Genomic DNA, 23,490 nt, shown 5'->3' with positions numbered 1-23,490 from the left:
ACATTTTGGGAGGCTTAGGGAGGTGGATCACTTGAGGCCAGGAGTTCCAGACCAGCCTGGCCAACATGGCAAAACCCCATCTCTACTAAAAGCATAAAAATAAGCGGGCATGGGGGCACATGTTTGCAATCCCAGCTACTCCGGAGGCTGAGGCAGGATAATTGCTTGAACCTGGGAGGCAGAGGCTGCAGTAAGTTGAGATCGCGCCACTGCACTCCAGCCTGAGCGACAGAGTGAGACTCTGTCTCAAAAAAAGAAAGGAAGGAAGAAAGGAAGGAAATACCTGGAGGGGGCGCCTGGGCTTTGTATTATTTTGTTTTGGGAAAGAAAAGAAAGAAGAAAAGAGAAATGAAATGAAATGAAAAGAAAAGAAAATCATAAAGAGGAGAAATACATTTACTATTAGTTAAGTAGAAGTGGACAATCATATAGGTCTTCATCCTCATCTTCACATTGAAGGGACGGAGGAGGAGGAGGAAGGGTTGGTCTTGCTGTCTCAGAGGTGGCAGAGGTGGAAGAAAATCTGAGTATAAGTGAACCCATGCAGTTCAAACCCATGTTGTTCTAGGGCCAACTGCATTTTTAAAATAACTGCTTTGGAAGATCTGTGTGTATGTGTGTGTATGATTTGAGAAATTAGTTAGAAGAAAAGAGGAATGAGGAGTAGAAAAATACCAGCATTTCTGATGGTCAATTTCTTTTAATTATAGAGAGAATTCAGCGTTCACCAAAGTTGGCTTAATTACTCATTTTCTCAGTAGAAAATTTTGAAGTGTGGGGTTTGACTGATTTTTACAGAAAGAGAATAGAAGTCTTTCAAAATTGTTGGTAAGAATGATTCACCCTTCTTGCTTTTGTTAAGAAATAATTGTGAATGTTAAATTACATAAATTTTGCTGCCTGAAATGAGTTTTGAATGCTTGCTATTTCTTTCTCAGCCAAAGGATATTTAAAATGATGCCAATGGAACTCATTGATTTTAACTACAATATTTGTTGAAAACAAATACGTATATCAAGGTTACTTTATATGTCTTTTTCAAACAAAATCTCTTCCTGTGGGTGGATGTTTAACAGAATTACACTTAGGTATTGCCAAACTTCAAAGAAAGGAAGACTTACTCATCTTTTGGATGGAGAAAGGATTGATTTACCAGACCTGACTTGGTGATTGTAGATCTTTGACTGAATTGCCTCGGAGTGTAGATTTCTCTGATAAAGAAAGACTCATTCAAACTCAGTAAATCACAAGAAAAAGAAAGAAAAATGGGGAGGAGGGAATGGGATCAATATTCTAAAAGTCTAGGATTCTAGTTTAGTTTAATTTTATAGTTATATGATGAAGAAGAGAGGAGAAGCCTGGCTAGAAAGGTGGATGTTTGTCACTCAATTAATGTTTTTTGTTTTTACCCAATTCATGTTCTTGAAGCTGCTACATTTACTGACCTACAATAAGTGTAGAGAGGATGAACTATATTGATAATCCTGTTTATTGACCAGATTGAATACTCAGGTTTGATTTTTGCATTTTTGGATATGTTTTAAAGGTAGAAGATCTTAAATTCATATTCAAAATACTTTTTATCCTGCCTTTCACTTAAGGAAAATTATCTGGAAATTGAAAGTCCTCCAGGCAAAGGTCTGGCTGTGATATTACTTCTGGGAGACACTTCTCACAAGAGGGAAGATAAGTAAATTGCTCTGACTGCTTTTTATTCTTGAGGTTCCTGCTCCCCCCAATCCCCTGCCTGCAAAGTTATTAGATAAGTAAAATAAGGTTGAAGAAACGTAAGGGATAGTCTTGGAGAGGAAATGAAGTTTTTAAAGAGCATCCAAAAAACGTGAGGGTGGGGGAAGAGATCTAGAACCCTATATGGTGAGGGAGGTTGATGGGGGAAGAGGGTTTGAAATTGGATATTTCCCCTATTCCAATTCATTTGCCTTGGATACACCTGGAGGGGGCACCTGGGCTATGTTTTATTTTGTTTTGGCATGAATTGGACAGGTACTTCCTTCTCCATTAGCTCCCTCCCTAAGTTACAGCTCCTCCATCAGCTTGGGTTCTATTAATGTACTAAATTCCTGGGCAGTTGTCCAGTTCCCCCCATTGTAGGGACATCTCTAGTTACATCTACAGTGATAGCCCCTTGAGGTTTCTATAGTCCTGTTGCTATGGAAACACCATTTTGGCAGGATCTAAAAACCCTAGGAAAAATGCCTAAAGGTTTGAAACATTGCTTCAGATCCAAAATAAACCTTCCCTTGGCATAACCCATTTACATTTTTTTAATTAATTAATTTATGCTTTAAATAACAAATTATATTAGTTAAAAATAAAGTCTCTCTTATCCAAACGCTGGAAAAAGACAATACTTTGAGGGCTTTTTTTTCTATTTGAGCAATTTTTATAAACTTTAGAGAAGGTGGATTTAAGAAATCCTCTAGATTTCCAATTCTGAGAATTTTCTTAGGCGGAACATTCACCTCTCAGACAAAATGAGATGCTCTTACATAGCTGCAAGAAAGTAAAGAGAAAATTAAATGCAAAGTAAGAAGGAAGGAAATAATGGCGATTAGGACAGAAACAGTACCAAATTATAAAGCAATTGATAGATAGGTATTGCTAGTTTTTTCACTTGGTGTATTTATGCTCCCTGTTCCTGTAAACTTAGGTACTGTCAGACCACAGATCCCTGTTCCTGGGGAGAATGCACCAGGGAATACAAGAAAGTAGTGGTCCACAACCTTTTTGGCACCAGGGACTGGTTTCATGGAAGACAATTTTTCCGTGGACCGAGGGTTGGAGGTGAGGGTGATAGTTTCAGGATGATTCAAGCACATTACATTGGTTGTGTACTTTATTTCTATTATTATTACATTGTAATATATAGTGAAATAATTATGCAACTCACCATAATATTGAATCAGTGGGGGGCCCTAAGCTTGTTTTCCTGCAACTAGTCGGCCCCATCTGGAGGTGATGGGAGATAGTGACCAATCATCAGGCATTAGATTCTCATAAGGAGTGTGCAACCTAGATCCCTCACATGCGCAGTTCACAATAAGGTTCACGCTCCTGTGAGAACCTAATGCCCCCGCTGATCTGACAGGAGGCGGAGCTCAGGTGAGCAATGCAGAGCGGCTGTAAGTACAGATGAAGCTTCGCTTGCTCACCTGCCGCTCACCTCCTACTGTGCGGCCTCGTTCCTAACAGGACCAGGGGTTGAGAACTCCTGCAATAAAGTTTCCAGTCAACTTGAAACTATCACTACCTACTGCTCATTTGGGGCTCCCTATATTAGTGGATAAACCAACAGTGAAGAAAGTTACTATAATGGTAAGAGTAATTGTTAGTGATTATGTCAGAGGCATGTGAACAAGAGTAATCCATCTTGAATAGGAGCTGGGTAAAATGAGGCTGAGGCCTACTGGGCTGCATTCCCAGACAGTTAAGGCATCCTACATCACAGGAAGAGATAGGAGGTCAGCAAAAGATACAGGTCATAAAGACCTTGCTGACAAAACAGGTTGCAGTAAGGAAACCAGCAAAGTCTCACCAAAACCAAAATGGCAATGAGAGTGACCTCTGGTCATCCTCACTGCTACACTCCCACCAGTGCCATGACAACTTACAAATGCCAGGGCAACGTCAGGACATTACCCCATATGGTCTAAAAAGGGGGGAATGAATAATCCAACCCTTGTTTAGCATATCATGAAGAAATAACCATGAAAATGGGCAACCAGCAGCAATGGGGTTGCTCTGTCTATGGAGTAGCCATTCTTTTATCCCTTTACTTTCTTAATAAACTTGCTTTTTCTTTGCACTGTGGACTCTCTCTGAATTCTTTCTTGCACAAGATCCAAGAACCCTCTCTTGGGGTCTGGATTAGGACTCCTTTCCTATAACAGTTACCATGAGGAGTTAGGGGTGCTGCTGCATGGTGAGGAGAGAAGGAACACAGCTACAAATTCAGATTTCTTGGAGCATCTCTTGGTGCTTCTTGATGCCTGGTAACAATGGTCACCAGGCAACTAGAGGATACACAGCCTAACAAGGACAAAGCAGTGAACATTCAGATCCTTCATTGAAGACCTAAGTTGCCCCTCCCAGGGTTGGGTTGATGTAGCTCAACCTAAGTGCTGCTTGGAGCTAAGGAGGATCAGGACTGGATGCTGGAGAGCAGAGATGAAGAATATCAACTATGGCCTCAGGGCCAGCAGGGTTTGGAGCTTCTTCCACTTATTATTTTGTATGAAGTCTTTGTGGTATTTTGGCTGGCTACCACCACAAAGGGACTTGGGGAGAGATGGACGTTAAGAGGAAAGGAGGGCATTTGAGGAGTGGAAGGGGCCAACCGTTAATGGACATCACACGTGTGCTATTTCAGATGCACTCAGCCCCATCTCTGACCCCAGTCACTGCTGCAGAGACCCATTCCAAGGAGGTGTTGATTGGTTTTGCAGAGTCTTGCCTCTGGTTCACACTGCATTCCTCTTTCTCCTGCCCTGGGCTTCTTTGATGTGATGGCTTGAGCCCCTTTACAGGAATGCTCTTAGGACTCAGGTGTGTATAACCTGGAAGTGGAGATGGGGAGATAATGCTGGCAGGGCCAGTGTTGAACACAGGGACAAGAGCCTGTAGATAAAGCCTCTTCCTTTCCCAGGTAAACTATTCTGAGGCATATTTCTTGAGCCTCATCAGAAGGTCCTGTGTGATGGTGTTCCCGTAGTCCTGGTCAACTTAATAAAAACACAGATGGTATTGACTTTTCTTCCTTCTCTGTTTCAGTTTGCCGGCCCTTCACTTCTGCTCCCTGGGATCACCTCCAAAATGACTTGCTTTCACCCTGTCCTTTGTCTTCCCAGCTGCTTTGAAGGAAACCCAGTCTAGGACACTGATCTTCATAACAGAGCATTAATTTCCTCTGGCCACCCAGAGCGCCATTCATTCTTAACTTCCTTTAGCCATGCTTCAGTGCAATTTGGAGTTAGTAGACTTGAATAAGCCAATTCTACTTTGGAGAATTAAGTTTGGCACTTTTCCCCGGAGAGGACTTTCTTCTTTGCTGACCTCATTGCTAACGGCCTCATTTATGTCTCTAGTTCTTGTTCTTTTGGGAGTTTGAAATAACACACCCAATTTCTTTAAAACAAACAAACAAAGATCTAGCTAGTCTTTTCACATTAACCTTGTTCAGAAGGTACCTGGTCAATATCCAGGATTTAGCAATTAACTAGTATATTCTATCTAGTGTTCCCCTTTACCCCTTAGTTGCTGCATTTATTTTCTTTACTGTTTCAGAGTCTTTGCAACCTTGTTTTCTTCCCTTTAAATGACCGACTATTTTCTTTGGCATGGCCCCAGAGAACACCAACAGTTAAACTTATTGCTATGTGAAAGAGCTGCATTTGTTTAGAAGTTGCTCAGAAGGCCGTGAGAGCAAGCGACCTGGATGATAGGAAGTATCCCCGGGAAACTCACAAGTATTTTTTTTTTTTCCTGTCTTTCTGCCAGGATGCTGGTTTTTCCTCGGCTAATAGCCATTTGCAACAGGGTCAAGATTTATGCCAGCTGGAATCTCACAGGATATCAGTCACATTGCTTTCTTCTAAGCAATTGCTTACCCTTACAAGAAAAGGAGCAGGAACATTGAAAGGAAAATGACATATTTAGCTTAGGGTTCTGCATGACAAATGGCTCTTGATAACCTTCCCCCATCAATTCTGGGAGAGTAGACAAAAGCAAAGAAAACAAATTGACTACAGACATCGACATTCATCCTACTTGAAGAGAGAACCAGTCTGTGTGAAAAACAGAGTAAACTTCAAAAGAATCCAGCAATTGCCCTGAACTGACCCATAAAGAGAAATTAGAAATCGAAAGTTGAAAATTAGGAAGCTCAAGAGTGAATCTGAGGACTGATGTGCTCCACACATTACCTTCAAGACTGTTTAGTTTAAACAAAGTATAGCTCATTTCAATAAATGGTGAGTGACTGTGGTTTCAAAGTCACAACAAAGCTGGAAATACAGATTTCTCAAGTTGAAAGAATCGCAGGATTCCATAACATTGACCTCAGGTTGGGGGATAGGTTCAGAAAAAGGGGTAAAATTTGCTCCACTTTATTTTTTTAAGTTCCGGGGTACATATGCAGGTTTGTTAAATAGGTAAACGTGTGTCACAGTGGTTTGCTGCACCTATCAACCCATCACCTAGGTATCAATCCTAGCATGCATTAGCTCTTTACCCTAATGCTCTCCCCACCCCCACCCTCCCCCGACAGGCCCCAGTGTGTGTTGTTCCCGTCCCTATGTCCATGTGTTCTTATTGCTCAGCTCCCACTTATAAGTGAGAACATGCTGTGTTTGGTTTTCTGTTCATGCATTAGTTTGCTGGGGATAATGGCTTCTAGCCTCATCTATGTCCCTGCAAAGGACACGATCCCATTCCTTCTTATGGCTGCGTATTATTCCACGGTGCATATGTATCACATTTTCTTTATCCAGTCTGTCACTGATGGGCACTTGGGTTGATTCCATGTCTTTGCTATTGTGTATAGTGCTGCATGTATCTTTATAATAGAATGATTTATATTCCTTTGAATATATACACAGCAATGGGATTGCTGGGTCAAAATTTGCTCCACTTTCACTTTACTATCAAAATTAGAATGTTCTCAGAGCATCACAGATAATATATAAGAACATTTCTAAATATGGAAGGACATTTGGTGTTTACCTCATCTGCATGCATCTCATAAGAATTAAGAAAAACATCCGGAAACTCAGGAGCCTTAGAGTGGGGTTTAAAAATGGCAGGGTTTACTTTGAGAATCCCCTTATTAAGACTTAACTTCAACAACGCACTGCTATTCTGGTTCTATTAGCACAGGTTTCTGCCTCCTGTATTTTTTTCCTCATGAAATATTTCTTTTACTTCCAGGACAATGGTTGGATTCTGCTTCATTAGTAGTCAATCTCAATGAATCTGTTCCACATATTACCTTCAAGGTTATTTACTTTTTCTTCTCCAGGACACAGGTAATAACATATCTGACTTTTACTCAGCCTGATTTCAGCCTTAAGTACCTCTTTTGTTAATTAATTTTATTTTTATTTGCCATATTCCAACCCATGAGAAGGGATAATCAATATGATTTTACCTTAAGATATTTTTAAAGTTGTAAACAAGCCCAATAGAGAGTGACCTTCAAAAAGACTTTTATCTTAAGGAGACCAGAATTTAAGAAGCAAGACAATGTGAAATTTCCCAGGTTCAACTCCCTCATCAGGTTATACAGAAAGAAAACTAATGACTGAGTTATCATTAAGGTCAGCAAGGACCTCTATAGGAAACATACATTGCAATTTTAGAAACCAAATACTATAAAAATATTCTTTCTCATTTCATTAGCGCAATTGTCCTTTTGGCAATTCAAACTTCAAAGACGTAATCATTATTTAAAAAACACATTTGGTTAATTAAGTCAAACAGTGATTTAATTCAATGACAAATTCAGTTGAATTATTTTCCATTGTATAAATAAAATAGCTGGCTATTTAACAGAACTTTCGCATTGTATAAATAAAATAGCTGGCTGATTGACAGAACTTTTCATTTTCAACTGGAAATACAGGCATCATATATAGGTACAAAGCTGGAATCGAATGAGCTGATGATTACTTTTTGAAGATTATGAACATTTCATTCTTTCCACTTAAAATCACTAAAAGAAAAAAGTCTTACATGCAACTGCTATCACACACCTGTCACTTTAACACTACAGAAAATGTCAATATTTTCTGTACCCAAATTATGTTCTTTCTGCCCAGAATGCACTTTCTTGGAGTACAAAGAATATTCCTTAATGGTTTATATTGTTTTATAAATTCTTCTGTTCTACTCATTTATCCTTCCATTTTTACTGTTTTTTTTCTCTGTTTTACATTTTCAGTGCTTAGAAAAATCAAATAGAAAAGCCACCAAGCTTACCATTTCAACCAAGGATAAATATAAGAACATCCCAGCAGTGACTGTGAAGATCCAGTCTTGAACACATGGATCAGCTGACACGGAAAGGCCAATGTATAATCCCATGAAGGCAGTTAGGGAGCTTATAAAATTCATCAGGATGGCAGTCTTCATAGAAAGTCCAGAGCTTAAGAGCACGGCAAAGTCTCCTGAAGTTTAAGAGGAAAGGAAAATATAATTATCATTTAATGGAAGATGCCTTTGCTAAAGTAACGCACTATTATCTATTTCGAATGTCAGCACTGAAACCAATTTTATAGGTAGAGTTGAGTGATCAGTAAATAAAATGCTTTCCTATATTTCTCTAGAATTCATAGCCCATTCATCGTACTATTAGGAAGTTGCATTTCAAGAGTTCCATTCCTTTGGCTGCTCCTAAAGATTGTATCTACAGAGAGGCCTGTGACATATTCTTGAGTTCTTGATATCCTGTGACATTTCCAACTTAGATAAATGCAAAATAGTCACTCACTGTCCCAGGGTTTCTAAATCTTTGGGCCTGGAAATTTGCCAGGTGAAATCATGACACTATATGGGCTTTTATTATTTACTTATGCAGAAACTGCTGTGGGGAGAGAAAACTACTTAATATGAGATTTTTAAAGCATTGCAAAAGTTGGTTAGGAAACAAATTTTTCCCTTTAGAAAATGATTATAGGAAAATGATCTCATTCTCTCCATGCCTTCCCTCCAAGAGAAGATTGACCTGTTAGTAAATCTGAGAACATCTACTTCTTAGTTTGGGGGATTGAGACTAAAATTCAATAGACAGCTTGGGGACCCAGTTTTCTAGTTCCATTGCATAATTGTTCCCATGAACGGGGCTTGAAACATCTCTGCTGGCCTGCTGCAGACCGTCACACTGCCCTGTGGTTTTGGCTTGAGGACTAGGGGCTACATCCCTGCTACAGTAGCAAAACTCAGGACCATAGATAGGGGATGGCTTCCAGACCAGGTGCGTTTCAATGCGCCCAGGAAGGACCTTGGATAAACTGCTCCAAGAAGGATAGATCAATAACAGTGTCAGGACTTTAAGCAACGGACTCCAAGCACAAGAGGGCAAGAGTTTCCTAGGGGCAATGTAGGTGCGGAAGTGGAAGCAGAGAGACTGTGAAGAGCCCTCTCCCTTGGGAGCCTATGCCAGACCAGCCTCTACTATTTCTGGATCTGTTTCAGAAATGTCTGTTCTAACCCATCTTGAGTCCTGGGAGGCAAAGAACAGGGCTATATTGTTCTCACTTATTTGTGGGATCTAAAAATCAAAACAATTGAATTCATGGAGTTAGAGAATAGAAGGTTACCAGAGGCTGGGAAGGGTAGTGGGGTGGTAGGGGAAGGTGGAGGTGAGGTAAAGATGGTTAATCACTACAAAAAAAAAATAGAACGAATAAGACCTAGTATTTGATAGCACAACAGGACGACTACAGTCATAATAATTTAATTTGTACATTTAAAAATAACTAAAAGAGTATAATTGGATAGTTTGTAACACAAACAATAAATGCTTGAGGGGATGGATACCCAATTTTGCATGATATGATTCTTACGCATTACATACCTGTATCAAAACATCTCATGTACTCCATTAATACATACAACCACTATGTACCCACAAAAATTAAAAGAAAAAAAGTTACAGGGCAACTAAGATTATTCAGAAAAAGAGATTTATGAGCATCTGCCACCACACACCTGTCATTTCAATGCTAGGCTTGGCTTTAAAGATTTTGTATAAGTCAGGTTGATGAAACCATGGTTTGGTTTTTTGTTTTTGTTTTTCTTTTTCTTTTTGAGATGGAGTCTCACTCTGTTGCCCAGGCTGGAGTGCAATGGCTCAGTCTCAGCTCACTGCAACCTCCACCTCCTGGGTTCAAGCGATTCTCCCACCTCAGCCTCCCAAGTAGCTGGGGTTACAGGCCTGGGCCACCACACCTGGCTAAGTTTTTGTTTTTAATAGAGACGGGGTTTTACCCTGTTGGTCAGGCTGGTCTTGAACTCCTGTCCTCAGGTGATCCACATGCCTCGGCCTCCCAAAGTGCTGGGATTACAGGTATGAACCACCGCACCCGGCCGGTTTTAATTTAAATGTTATTTTATCTTACTGGCCCATGTGCTGACATGATGGATAAAGTTCCCCTCCTAATATTTTTCTCACATTTAATATGCAGATTTTAAAGTCCCCGTCAAAATTCTTTAAAATATTTCTCTGAATGACTGTCTCCCATATGGAATTCTCTGGAATCCAAATAGAGTCATTTCTGGCCCTGGGAAACATCATAAAGGAGTTTAACTGGATTTTATTCCAAGGTACATGAGTTATTTTTCTAGTCCTCCTCTTCTTATGGTTTAAATAAATTATAAAAGGAAAGTATTCATCTTTAAATCATAGGTTAGAAAAAGAATCCTAGTAAACCATAGCTGGAAAGATGTTCTTTCTTTCTCAACAGGCCAGAAACAGTAATTCCATTGTTGAACTTACCCATTTCATGTGGGATTTCATGACACAAGATAGCAATCGTGGTGGTCACTCCTGACTCGGATGATGATGAGAAGGCTGCTCCTATGGCTAGGCCATCTGCAAAATTATGCAGGCTGTCCCCAACCAGAATCATGATTGCTAACAAGCTAATGGCTTTACCTAAGGAACCAAATAAACACAGAAGAAGCATTAACAGAGCACTACATATTTCACCAAATCCTTCAAAACCAACCAACCTTCCCACCTACACTTGACATTCTTATATTCCATCTGATTAAATAACATCACTTTGTTTCCGCAAAAGTCAGGACTAGAGATTCAAGTGTGATAACCAACACACTTAAACGTATGGTCACTGTTTTGCTAACTGGTCTAACGAGATAAATTACATGCTGGCATTCATTATTTTAACATCTTATGCAGTTATGCCAAAACAAGAAAGTAAAACCCATGTTACAGCCTCCCCAAATACCACTGATGACCTTCCCGTCTGTCTTTTGTAATACATTTAAAAATAATTTAAGAAACTTGCTATAGACTAAATGTTTGTGTCTCTCCAAAATTCATATGTTTCTACTTATTCCCCTAGCGTGGTGGTATGAGGAGGTAGGGCCTTTGGGATGGAATTAATACCCTTATAAAAGAGATGCCAAGGAGTTCCCTTGCCCCTTCTGCCACTTCCCACTGCAGGAAGGTGCCATCTACAACCAGAAAGTTGGCTCTTGCCTTGCACCTTCATCTTGGACTTCTAGGCTCCAGGACCATAAGAAAGAACTTTTTGTTGATAAGCCATCCAGTCTATGGTAGTTTGTTGTAGCAGACCGAGTGGGCCAAGACAAACTTCCCAGTGGAATGTCATTAAAATGGAGTGTATTTCCCAAAGCTGTTCATTTAAGTCAGACTGTTCCGTGTCAATCTAGGGCAGTGTGCTTTCTGTCACTGTGTGATTGTTTTGGTTCCCTTTCTGGTGAGTGCTAATGACTTCCCTGAAGCGCCCCATTCACTCCCCACTGTAACTTCAACGGAACCACGACCAACATTTCTGGCCCCAAAGTTAGCTTTGGAATAATTACTCAAAGTTTTTGTCTTTCTGCAAGATAACTTTCAGCACTAGGCCAGTTAGATGTTGAACAAAATAAAGAGAAGCTTCTGTCTTCATGGAATTCAATTGCATAATATATATTATCTGGTCAGGAGAGAGCCAATGAAATAATTTTGATCATAATTGGGTTCAGCTTTTTAATGGACAGAATCTCTGTTCTGAAAGTTCTAAATTGTATGTTAGCATAACTCAATTGTAGAGTTGAACGACTCACAAACATGAAAAGTATTTTGAGCATAGTACTTATTTTGGTAGTAATCTGCCTAGGTAGACCACTTGATAAGAAAAGTCATTAATCAATTGTCACAGTCTAAACTTTCATTGATTATTCAGTTGCATATATATTGTGTGACAGGTGTAAGTAGTAGTTACTGTTACTGTTAGAACTGAATGCATAATGATTCCTTTTTTTTTTTTTTTTTTTTTTTTGAGATGGAGACCTGCTTTGTTGCCCAGGCTGGAGTGCAGTAGCATGATCTCGGCTCACTACAACCTCCGCCTCTGTGGTTCAAGCAATTCTGTCTCAGCCTCCCGAGTTGCTGGGACTACAGGCACATGCCACCATGCCTGCCTAGTTTTTTTGTATTTTTAGTAGAGACGGGGTTTCACCATATGGTCAGGCTGGTCTCGAACTCCTGACCTCCAGTAATCCACCCGCCTCGGCCTCCCAAAGTGCTGGGATTACAGGCGTTAGCCACTGCACCTGGCCTAATTCTAATAATTGTGCTCAACAAAAATTCTAATTATTCTAATAATTGTGCTCAATAAAAATTCTAATAATTCTAATAATTGTGCTCAATAAAAATAGAAAGAGGATACTTCCTTGTTACATGGCCTAAGACTACAAGGGAGATTGCATTATAATGTGGTTTGCCTTCTTATTTGGGGAATATGATTTGATTCATATCATATCCCACACTGTGAGATAAATAACTTCAGTAAATACCAGATATAACCCAAATTGCCGTCTAGGAGATAGCTCCATTTACTGTGTTTCAAAGATGGACTGTGTATTTTACTTCTAAAAATCATAGGTATTTAGAAATATCACTGTAGAACTTACATCCTTCCTGTGGTTCACTAACTTATTTTAGTCCTTGCTAAAAAGGGAAAGATTTCAGGCAACAGCCAAAAGAACAAAGAATAAATACTGAATTCTTGAATTCAGGGAGTTCTTATTGACATTGACTGGAAACTCTCAGAAACCAATAATGCTACTAGCTTATTTAACTGCTTCTGCCAATTTTCAGAGATAAAGCTCTTCTTTGTGAAAGGAAATTTAAAAAAACTTAAAGTGATACATTTGACAACACTGCAACATTCAAATAAATTTGTAATTTCCACCTGCCTATATGTAGCCTTGATATTAATAGCATATATTCCAAAGGAGGATTTTTAGCCAATATTACACTCTGCTAGAAACCAGTGTGGCCTATTTTTGCTATTATTTTGTTATCTCTGATCATGGGTTTCTAAATGTCAGATCGTGGATAGGTAACAAGCCACATGCAAATACAAACATTTGCATGTAAACCATAAAGAACACACTGTGTATATTTCTTAAAGTAATTTAAACATTATTTAGCGGGAGGTTGAGGCAGGAGAATTGCTTAAACCCAGGAGGCGGAGGTTGCAGTGAACCAAGATCGTCCCACTGTACTCCAGCCTGGGTGACAGAGCGAGTTTCCATCTGAAAAAAAAAAAAAAAAAATTTAGTGGAAGATAAGACAAGTATTCACTGGTAATTTAATGTACTCATTACAGAATTAACTATAATATTTTACCTCTATTCATGTACTTGGCAGTCATATTGAGTTCCATGTTTCTGAGCTATCAGAGGTTTTCCATGGTAAAACATGGGGGCTGGAAGTGGTATCATTGTGCTTTTTTAAAATTTAAATCAGACTGTAGATTGATTTTTTGCATCTTGTCTTTGAAACACAAGTTGAGTTCCACGGATGAGGTAATACAAAACAAGTCATCAAATATTTGAAGCTTAATTCAGTATGTCCCTGGCAAAGGGGCAGTTGAGTAATGTAATATGGATATGTTCACTATTCATTCTGCATGCCAACCTCGACAGGAAGTAAGCAGGTAGGTAGGAGGCCTACAAAATGTTTGAAGAAGACCATCGTTACTCCCTAATCTAGCATCCTCTTTCAGCTCCTGATTTGACTGGGCATGTCCTTCTTTCAAGACCACAACCAAAGAGAAAAAAAAGTCTATTGCAGACCCACTCTGTGCCCAGCTTTCTAAAATTACTCTTGGAACTAAAAGTTTAGAAGGAAAAATATTACTAGCAATGTTCTAAAAGCAGAAATGGACAAAATATGTAATTACATATTTTGAATCAAATAAATAAATTACATGAGTTAATGTATCTAAAACATTTAGAACAGTAGTTGTTATAATGGTGTTTGGTCTTAGTAGTATTTCTATTCCTGATTACATCCCAAGCTAAGAATAAAGACCATGCTTATTTTATTCTGCACTGATAAAGATCATGCTTATTTTATTCTTCACTGCATAAAACATGCCTGAAACAGGACATGTCTTCAAACATTTCTTGAATGAATAAAACAATGTGAAAGAATGCATGAATGAATGGTCACAAAAAAATTGTTGGTGCATTAGCATTTCTTTCTTTTTCTTTTTCTTTTCTTTTTTTTTTTTTTGAGACGGAGTCTCACTCTGTTGCACAGACTAGAGTGCTGGAGTGCAGTGGCGCGATCTCGGCTCACTGCAAGCTCCGCCTCCCTGCAAGCTCCGCCTCCCTGCAAGCTCCGCCTCCCGGGTTCAAGCCATTCTCCTGCCTCAGTCTCCCGAGAAGCTGGGACTACAGGCGCCCGCCACTACACCCTGCTAATTTTTTGTATTTTTTAGTAGAGACGGGGTTTCACCATATTAGCCAGGATGGTCTCGATCTCCTGACCTCGTGATCCGCCCGCCTCGGCCTCCCAAAGTGCTGGGATTACAGGCGTGAGCCACCGCGCCCGCCGGTGCATTAGCATTTCTTTAGTTCCCCAGCGCTAGAGCTGACTAGCTATATAATCTTGAGCAGTGATTTAACCTCGCTAACAACTATTTTCTTCATTTGTATAATTCAGTTAATATTTATTCTTACTTAAGTTGTAGAATTGAATGAGATCACACCAACTGTGTAGCCCTATGCCTAGCATACAAGAAGTGTTCAATACGTGTTAGCTATTTTCACTATTTGCTAAGTTATTACGGTAGAATGGGAATAACTAATCATGATGCATAACATTAAAACCTTAAGAAGTTTGTGTCACAAAAGCGTAAAATAAGTGAGAAAAATAGGGCAAAACTTCAAGAGTAACAGATGAAAACCAAAACAGACAAAAAAATCCAAAAAACTTTCAAGAATTATTCAGAAACATAAGCACAGGTTAATAAAGTTCTATCCAAAATTGGTAAATTAAATGCAGATGAAAAAATCATAGAAAAAACATCAAGCTTTGTTAATTAAAAATTAAATGAACAAATGAGTTATAGAATAAGATGTGAATAAATGAGATCACTGATTTGGACTCTACCATCTCAATGACAGTATGATAAATAAGACGCATTTGTGATGAATGTTCAGTAGACAGTGCTAGAAGATGAAAAAACAATGATATATCCATACTTCACAGTGAAAAGCCTCAATCATCACACAAATATGTTTAGAAATGAGCTATGATAAACACACGTGTTTACATTAATTGAAGTTTCCCCTGAAGGGAATTAGTTTAAATCAACTAAGAAAAACTTCATTTTTAAAGGAAGGAGTAAAATTGATATGAATATGTAGTCAATTTGAGAGCTGGATAGGAATTAGTTTTTATTACAAATCCTATTGCAAAGTTTTTCACAATAAACTACATACCCAATATGATATCTATATAGTTTTGACATTTTATTTTAAAACAGACATAACTGTTTTCTATGGCACTTTCCACATGTAAAGTTTAGCTTGGTACTCACATTTTCTGTTGGAGGCTGTCATACTGCCTATAGGCATTTCAGCTGCCTGTGAATCTTCTGGGCTTTTCTATTTTAAATTAAAAAATAACTGATGAGAGATAAGTAATGGCCATCATTTTGTTGAAAAATGAAACATCTGGAGAGTTATGTTGGTTTTTAAAAGATATTTTAGCACTCTAGATGTATGTTAGAACCTCAGGTTTCATAGACACGCACAATGTAGAGCTGAAAGTCTGTGGGCAAAGCAAGCCTTTTGCACTCTTCATATTTAGATGAAAATAGCACTCTCAGGTAGATCAGAATCTTCCATAGAGAGCTGAAGGCTACTGAGACAGTCTGTAATTCAGACTCGTAAATTATGTAAGCCTTTATGAAATTCAAAAGCTATCAAAAAAAATTATTCTTGGCCTAACTCAGCGCTTCTCCTTTCTGGTGGATTGTGGATTTAAGATCCATCCTCTAACCTGTGAGCAGTCGAAGTATTTTGGATGGAAAAGACACCCATGCAAATTCAACACCTCATTTCATTCACTGCAGCATAATATTCTGGGTTAACTGCTTTGCCAGTCAGTAAAAGAATCTTGCCCATTAAGAAAGTAGATCCACCCACTTATAAAAGACAACAATAATAGATTCAAACATTTTTAAATCCTTTTATATGACAGAGAAGTGAGATTTTGAAATTGACTTTATGAGGTAAGATTACACGATTTTATTTCAGAGACTGACTCATAGACCAATTTCTGAAAATATATTTTCCGTCTTGGTGCCTCTGATTTCAATTCTATAAAAAAACTTTTTATCTGCATATTAAATATGTCCTTTTAAAAGCATATGCATAGAAGTCCATCACCCAAAGTTGTACAAATTTTGACACAAATGTAATGAGATACATGCATTTTGTGTGTGTGTAAAAGAGAGAAAGTAAATTTTACATATTAGTAAAGTTCACGTATTAGAATAATAGCAGCTATTCAAAAGATAATGATAGGCTGTTTTTGGAGAAGCATAGCTGAGAAGTAAGGTAGAGCCTGTAGGATACAGAGAGCAGGAAGTAGACCTCTTACTTGAAATTGGGAGGATATAGAAACAAAAAACATTGTGATCCCTTTATGTTATATCAAAAACCTAATTGTAATCACAATGCTTTATAGTTCTGTGAAAATACAGAATTCAGATATTTATTCTAGAATGCTTTGTCTTGTTTTTCAAAAAAAAGCTATTTATTGTCACATTATGTAAAGTAATTTAGAGCCAAACATTCAGGACTTCTTACTGATTGGGAAAAAAAATGTACATTCTTCTTTATCCTCGAGTTTCTTGAAAAAACAAGAAATTAAACTCATCAAACACTCCTAAAAGTTTATACAATTTCTATTACGCTTTAGGTCAAATTGCAGCTTAAATAACAAGAGGAATTATGTGCATATTAGTGAGCTGGAGTGTTCAAATAGCTCAAGACTCACTAAGGTACCTTCAGAGATTTGGTTATATGCATCTTGGGGCTCTGGACACTTCAAAGAGAAGGAATAAGATCAGTATTAAAGAGATTTTTAAAACTAATCCCACCTGAAGTTATCTTTTTTCAAACCACATTTAGAATGTCTAAGCAATAAATACAATAAAGGCTCTTAAAATCGTATTTTAAAGGAAATTTCTGGTTCCTATCTCTGAGTTAGCACGAGATCTGAAATCTACTCCCAAACTTCTATTTTGCTATGTCAATGTCTCAGGAATAGCCTCCTCATTTCTACTGAGGAAGCTGTCCTTACACCGTAAACTCTTTACCCTAAGGCCATGGTTCCAGGAGGCAGGGATTCTAGCAATTATAAATTACTTTCGTATTTTTCCCATTCCTATACTTCTTACTTAAAGCATTTGAATGGGAATATTGTTTTGAACATGATTGGACATTGTGCTTTGAGAATTAATATAGAAGATTTTGTTGTGGAAAATTTAGTAGAATGAAGGCACATACTATGAAACATCTCATTGGACAGAATCAGTTATCTCCTGCATTATGAAATGAACACCCCAATCCTAGGTGCACTAAGTAATCCCTTGCTCCACATCTGTTTTCGTCCACCTAGTCATGGCTAAGGATTACTCAGAATGCAAAAGCAAAGGTCAACTGGTTTATGAAAACTTGTAAACACAAGGATTAAGGACGTGTCTATGATGTCAGTCTGATCCATACGTGTTTGACAGAGATGCAGAGAGCAATTATGTGAATCTGTGGAGGGTGTCTGTTGCTCTTTAAAACAGCTTTCAGGTGCTTGGCAGAGTTTTCTAAACAGTATTTATCACAGTTAAGAACAGGCAAATCAGGAGTATGAAATCTGTTTATCTACCCTACTGATTTTCATTTGTTCATTGAGGAATAAAGGAGAGAAGGTAATCAGATCAGTAGAATGCTTTAGATCAGGAACCTACCAACTGGATAGTTGAAGCAGATTTGCCTCTGCCTGCCTGGTCACTTAATTCAGAGTTGAGTGCAAGATGGTGGGAGTGACCCACGTGCCCATTAACCAATGACAGGCCCTGCTGGATGAGGATGGTTTAAAATTAGTGTTGAAGCCAGAAGAACACAGGTGTAGTCTTTGTCAATGCCACGGTTCCATTCCATTGCCTATTGGCCAAAATGGTAGTTGCCACAAAAGAGAACTGGGATGCTTTAAGAATGGAATGCAACTTCAAAAATGTCTAGTGATGACTGAAGGAGGCTTGAATAGTGGTAGTTTTTATACTGTCTTTTTATTTACTAAAAAAAGTTATATTTACACAAAATTAAATTTTAAATTCTTTCTGATGGAGATACCGCAATGATAATAATCAAAACTGTATTGTACTCTGTGACTACTAAAATAATGTCTCTGGAAATGTATTCATCAAGTAAAGCATTTGCAGTTCCTAAAACATACGTATTCCTTTTATTTTAGGCAATATCATAAATCTTGGAATTATGCTCTTAAAACACATTTTAAGTTCCCTGACAAGCCCATAAACAATCTGAATAAACTCTACATTTTTGGATGTTCAGAATTTCTTTCACTCATTACCACACTGGATTTCTAACTACTGAATTACTGGTATTTTGGCTTTCTAATTTAGTTTTCCCAACCCAGAAATGTTAATCCATTGGGTTTAAGTGGGGATTTGTTATTTTTTTAATGCTTCTTGGGATTAGAACTTCTTTTGTGAAAGGAAAGTTCCTAAACTTTTAGGGTTAAGTACTGTAATAGAAGTTGGCATTCCCAATTTCCAAATTACCATAGCATCCTAGTTTGAGCCCCAGGCCAAAGAAAAGTCCTGCTTTATTAGAAAACTTTTACAAAAGTTGACTTGTAGTCTATTTGAATTCATGACCTCTATTTATTGCTGAAAAGTTTTCAAATATATAGAAAGCTGAAAGAATTGTATTGTAATGTAAATATTGAGCTATCCACTTCCTCGATCCTATGATTATTTTATTAAATCTCTTTTATCATGTAGCTATCCATCTATCATCCCTCTATCCATCCATAAATTCATTTTATTTTTTGATTCATAAAACAGAATTTTGAACAAATTTAGGAATGAAAAACAATAAGTGCTATGCTATTTATTTTTTCTTTTCTTTTCTTTCTTTCTTTTTTTTTTTTGAGATGGAGTCTCTCTCTGTCGCCCAGGCTGGAGTGTAGTGGCGCGATCTCGGCTCACTGCAACCTCTACCTCTTGGGTTCAAGCAATTCTCCTGCCTCAGCCTCCCTAGTACCTGGTATTACAGGCGCGCGGCATCATGCCTGGCTAATTTTTGTATTTTTAGTACAGACAGCGTTTTGCTATGTTGGCCTGGCTGGCCTCAAACTCCTGACCTCAGGTGATCCACCTGCCTCCCAAAGTGCTGAAATTACAGGCATGAGCCACAGCGCCCGGCCCATATTTGTAGACATTTATCAGCTACTGGTATAATAAAAGAAATTACTAAAGCTGAAAAAAAGATTTGCTGCAAATTTCAAAATTCCTAAGATGCTTGTTTTTGTAATTTTAAATGCCTTTAAGACAGAAAACAACATGTGATTTTGTGAGTTTTCAAAGTTTTTGTTTGCTTATTTGTTTAGGTTAAGAAAGATATCCAAAACGCTGATTAGTAGCTAGAATGTTGGGCCCCTTCATTCCCCAGACATAAAATAGTCCCCAGTTCCTAAACCAACCATGAAGGTTAAACAAAAGGTCGTAACAAGTACATTAACTGCCCAGGAATAGACATTTTAAAAAATTAATATCCTATTAGAAGGAGCTGTGTATTCTTGAAATCAGCATTCCATTAGACATCCCTTACACAGGCAAACAAGTACTTGTGAAGGAACAGATGAATGTATTATAAGACTTTAAAGCACAAGACAAATAAAACTTAAAAATATACCTTGTCATTTGGTGATACAAGAAGAATAAAACATTTTTCTATCAAGAAAAATCCATGGATGCCTCCAATTAATCCCAACAGTTTCCAAATATGACCTTTGCTTTCATGGAAATGCCCAAATTCTGGGGCTTCCTGCTTATGTAAACCAAGAACCTTCAGGGAAAAAAAAAAAAAAAAAAGGCAGAGAGAAAGATGGAGATAAGTCTTGATGACTTAACTATTAAATAGTAGGCCCAGTGTTGAATATATTTAATTTTCATTCTGGGAAATGCCATGACAACTATTAATACAATCACTAAAAGTCCAGTTTGCTTTTGGGTATGTGAATGCTTCCACTATACGCTTTAATCAGGGTCAAATAAATTGTGTACAATAGAAAACAAAAGAGAGCTTTGAATAGCTTGTGCTAATGAACAGAATGAAGCCTAAGCTTTATTTCTGCAAGTGCCCTAGATTTTCACACAAACTCAGTCCTTCGGCCAAATTGTTTTTCAGGAGTCCAATCTGCATCTGTTTGTACAACCATGCCTCATAAAATATTAATAAATTTTATATTTCATCTGGGGTTTATTCTCATGCCCCATAGCAATCAAAGTAAACTTTTATTAAATATCAGATAAGTAAGAAATCCACCGTGAAGAACTTGTTCCATTGGGAGCATACTGTATGACTGACAATATTGTCAGGTCTCTGGGACACAAAAGGACACAAGAAATGTGTTGGGAATTTTTCTGTAACTGACTCATCCCATTGGTTGAGTCATTCCATTGGTCAACCTCATGATTTCTTGTGAGCCAGTAGATCATTCTATACCATATCCCTTCTCTTAGAGAAGGCAATTTATGAAGTAGCTCATAAATGGTTTCCAGATTTAGAATGTTACTATTAAATTTTAAAAAAGAAAAAGAAATTATATGTGTATAGATTATGTGTATATACATTCATACATATATGTGTACAGGCATTTATGTGTACATACATATATGTACATGTGTATATGTGAGTATACATATGTATCTACATATATATATACGTTGTGTATGTAAATATCACTGAAAACCAATATATGTTAGTCAACTTTTTCTCTTGCTAAGGGCATTAAAGGATACCCACCTAATACTTCTAATGACCATTATCACACAAAATAGGAAACATTTGTAATATCATAAAACAAAACAGAAGAAAAACCCCAGATCTCAAAATAAAATGTAGATCTTTCAGTTGAACAAATTTAGCTGACTAAAAAAGGCAATCATATGAGTAACATTTTTCTCACTTCTGTGCAGACGTTTGAAAACTTGCCACAGATCACTGATTCTTCTAGCACACCACCACACTTGTCCTGCATCTTTCTTCCTCTTTCCAACAACTTTCATCCTCGTCTCTTTTTTGTTTTTTTTTTTTTCGTGAGACAGACTCTCGCTCTGTTGCCCAGGGCAGTGGCATGATCTCGGCTCACTGCAACCTCTGCCTCCTGGGTTCAAGCGATTCTCTTGCCTCAGCCTCCAGAGTAGCTGGGGTTACAGGGGCCCACGACCACGCCCGGCTAGTTTTTGTATTTTTAGTAGAGACGGGGTTTCACCATGTTGGCCAGGCTGGTCTCAAACTCCTGACCTCAGGTGATTCTCTTTTTTGTTGTTTTTTTTTCGTGAGACAGAGTCTCGCTCTGTTGCCCAGGGCAGTGGCATGATCTTGGCTCACTGCAACCTCTGCCTCCTGGGTTCAAGCGATTCTCTTGCCTCAGCCTCCGGAGTAGCTGGGGTTACAGGCACCCACCACCACGCCCGGCTAGTTTTTGTATTTTTAGTAGAAATGGGGTTTCACCATGTTGGCCAGGCTGGTCTCAAACTCCTGACCTCAGGTGATCCGCCTGTCTTGCCCTCCCAAAGTGCTGGGATTACAGGCGTGAACCACTGCGCCCGGCTCTTGTCTCTTTCCTTAAGCAAAAAAAAACTGTCTACAAAATTTCGGGAAACCCAGCTAATCTCTGAAGTTCTCCTCTGTAACATGTTGCACCCATCCTCAAGTCCACCTTTGCTGTGGGCTCCCTCACTGGGGGAGACTCAGGCTGACCTGAGAGCCTTTTTCCGCTTCCCAGACTCCTGGGCAGTAAACAATTCTGCTACCACTGCTGTGACCTAGAAAAAAGGCCTGGGCCACCGCCTCTACTCAGTCACAAGCCCTGAAATATTTCCAGGATATTAGATTATGAGGGCAATTAAAACTCATAATGGTTTTATTTTTCCAATGCTCCCTTTTTTATTTTCAGAACATTGAATAACAATTGAGCCTCGAAGCAACAAGAGTGACCCTGCAGGAAATTGCCAGAGGCTTGTGGAAAATTTTAACCAGCTCAGGCTTTGCTGGAGTGGGGATCATTGGTCCACCATCATTATCCCTGGTAAGAGATTTCAGAGGGAAGAGAAAACCTCATCTGTAGATGACCTCAACTCAGGTTTTACTCCTTTCCTTTCTGAAAAAGAGCCTCAGCACATGTCAACAGGAGGCAGCCTCCTGGTGCTCACCTGCCCTTAAGAGAAATGTAGACACTGTTAGGCAAGAAGGAGAATTCCACTGTGATGGCTCAAATAAAGAGACATGAAAGATAAGACTATTACAGAGGTGGGCAGGGTCAAGGGTATAAACAAAGGATAATGAGGCACCCAGAGACTGGCAATCGCAGGACAGCATTGCCAACCTTAGGGGTGAAAGGGAAAGGGGAGGAAGGCCAGTGAGCCGTGGAGCTGTGGGGAAGTTGTCCACTGGACGTAGCCCATGGCAAATCAGCCACTTCTAGAGCGGACGCCGGAGCCAGGAGGGAGCTGGGCGCAGATGCCACTGCCTCTCTCTCCTCCTCCTCTGAGTTTTCCATTGTGCCCCTCCTTGGCTGACCCCAAACAAAAATCCAACCTGCAAGGTAGCTGAGGAGATGCAGCCTTCTGGGCAGAATAGAAAGAAGGACAAGTGAATTAGGCCATTTTTGTGTTGCTATAAAGAAATATCTGAGGCTGGATAATCTATAAAGAAAAGAGGTTTAATGGGCTCCTGGTTCTGCAGGGTGTACAGGAAGCATGGTGTCAGCATTTGCTTCTGATGTGGGCCTCAGGAAGCTTCCAATCACAGTAGACAGTGAAGGGGAAGCAGGCACATCACATAATGAGAGAGAGAAAGCAAGAGAGAGGGAGACGGGGAGGTTCTGGACTTTTAAACAACCAGGTCTTGGGTGAACTAACTGAATGACGACTTTTTCTGAGACAGAGTCTCGCTCTGTCACCCATGCTGGAGTGCAGTGGTACGATCTCTGCTCACTGCAACCTTCGCCTCTCGAGTTCAAGCGATTCTCCTGTCTCAGCCTCCCGAGTGGCTAGGATTACAGACGCATGGCACTATGCCCAGCTAATTTTTGTATTTTTAGTAGAGATGGGGTTTCACCATGCTGTCCAGGCTGGTCTCGAACTCCTGATCTCAAGTAATCCACCTGCC

The 23,490-nt window shown here is 38.9% G+C and overlaps 1 protein-coding gene and 1 long non-coding RNA gene across 4 annotated transcripts in view; one reads left to right on the top strand and one right to left on the bottom strand.

Moving 5' to 3' along the window:
- SLC39A12 (solute carrier family 39 member 12) overlaps positions 1 to 23,490 on the bottom strand; it is a 93,007-nt gene that overhangs the window by 31,917 nt on the left and 37,600 nt on the right. The window contains exons 8-12 of one of the 3 annotated variants that reach the window (XM_001153573.6): positions 20,008 to 20,160; positions 18,036 to 18,146; positions 15,603 to 15,669; positions 10,514 to 10,672; positions 7,996 to 8,183 (exon numbers count right to left, since the gene is read on the bottom strand). In XM_001153573.6, the coding sequence (XP_001153573.4) occupies positions 7,996 to 8,183; positions 10,514 to 10,672; positions 15,603 to 15,669; positions 18,036 to 18,146; positions 20,008 to 20,160 (678 nt within the window). The remainder of the gene's footprint in view (positions 1 to 7,995; positions 8,184 to 10,513; positions 10,673 to 15,602; positions 15,670 to 18,035; positions 18,147 to 20,007; positions 20,161 to 23,490) is intronic. The other 2 variants (XM_009458031.5, XM_001153510.6) reach the window with 2 other exon arrangements.
- LOC104008116 (uncharacterized) lies at positions 795 to 9,553 on the top strand. The gene is made up of 5 exons (XR_682562.1): positions 795 to 828; positions 1,602 to 1,690; positions 2,672 to 2,805; positions 6,946 to 7,043; positions 7,958 to 9,553. It is a non-coding gene; the product is annotated as an uncharacterized LOC104008116 (long non-coding RNA).

This window comes from Pan troglodytes, chromosome 8, assembly GCF_028858775.2.
Source record: "Pan troglodytes isolate AG18354 chromosome 8, NHGRI_mPanTro3-v2.0_pri, whole genome shotgun sequence".
NCBI classification, from domain to species: domain Eukaryota; kingdom Metazoa; phylum Chordata; class Mammalia; order Primates; family Hominidae; genus Pan; species Pan troglodytes.
Note: the sequence above shows the minus strand (reverse complement) of the source record. Positions and strands in the feature narration are given on the sequence as shown.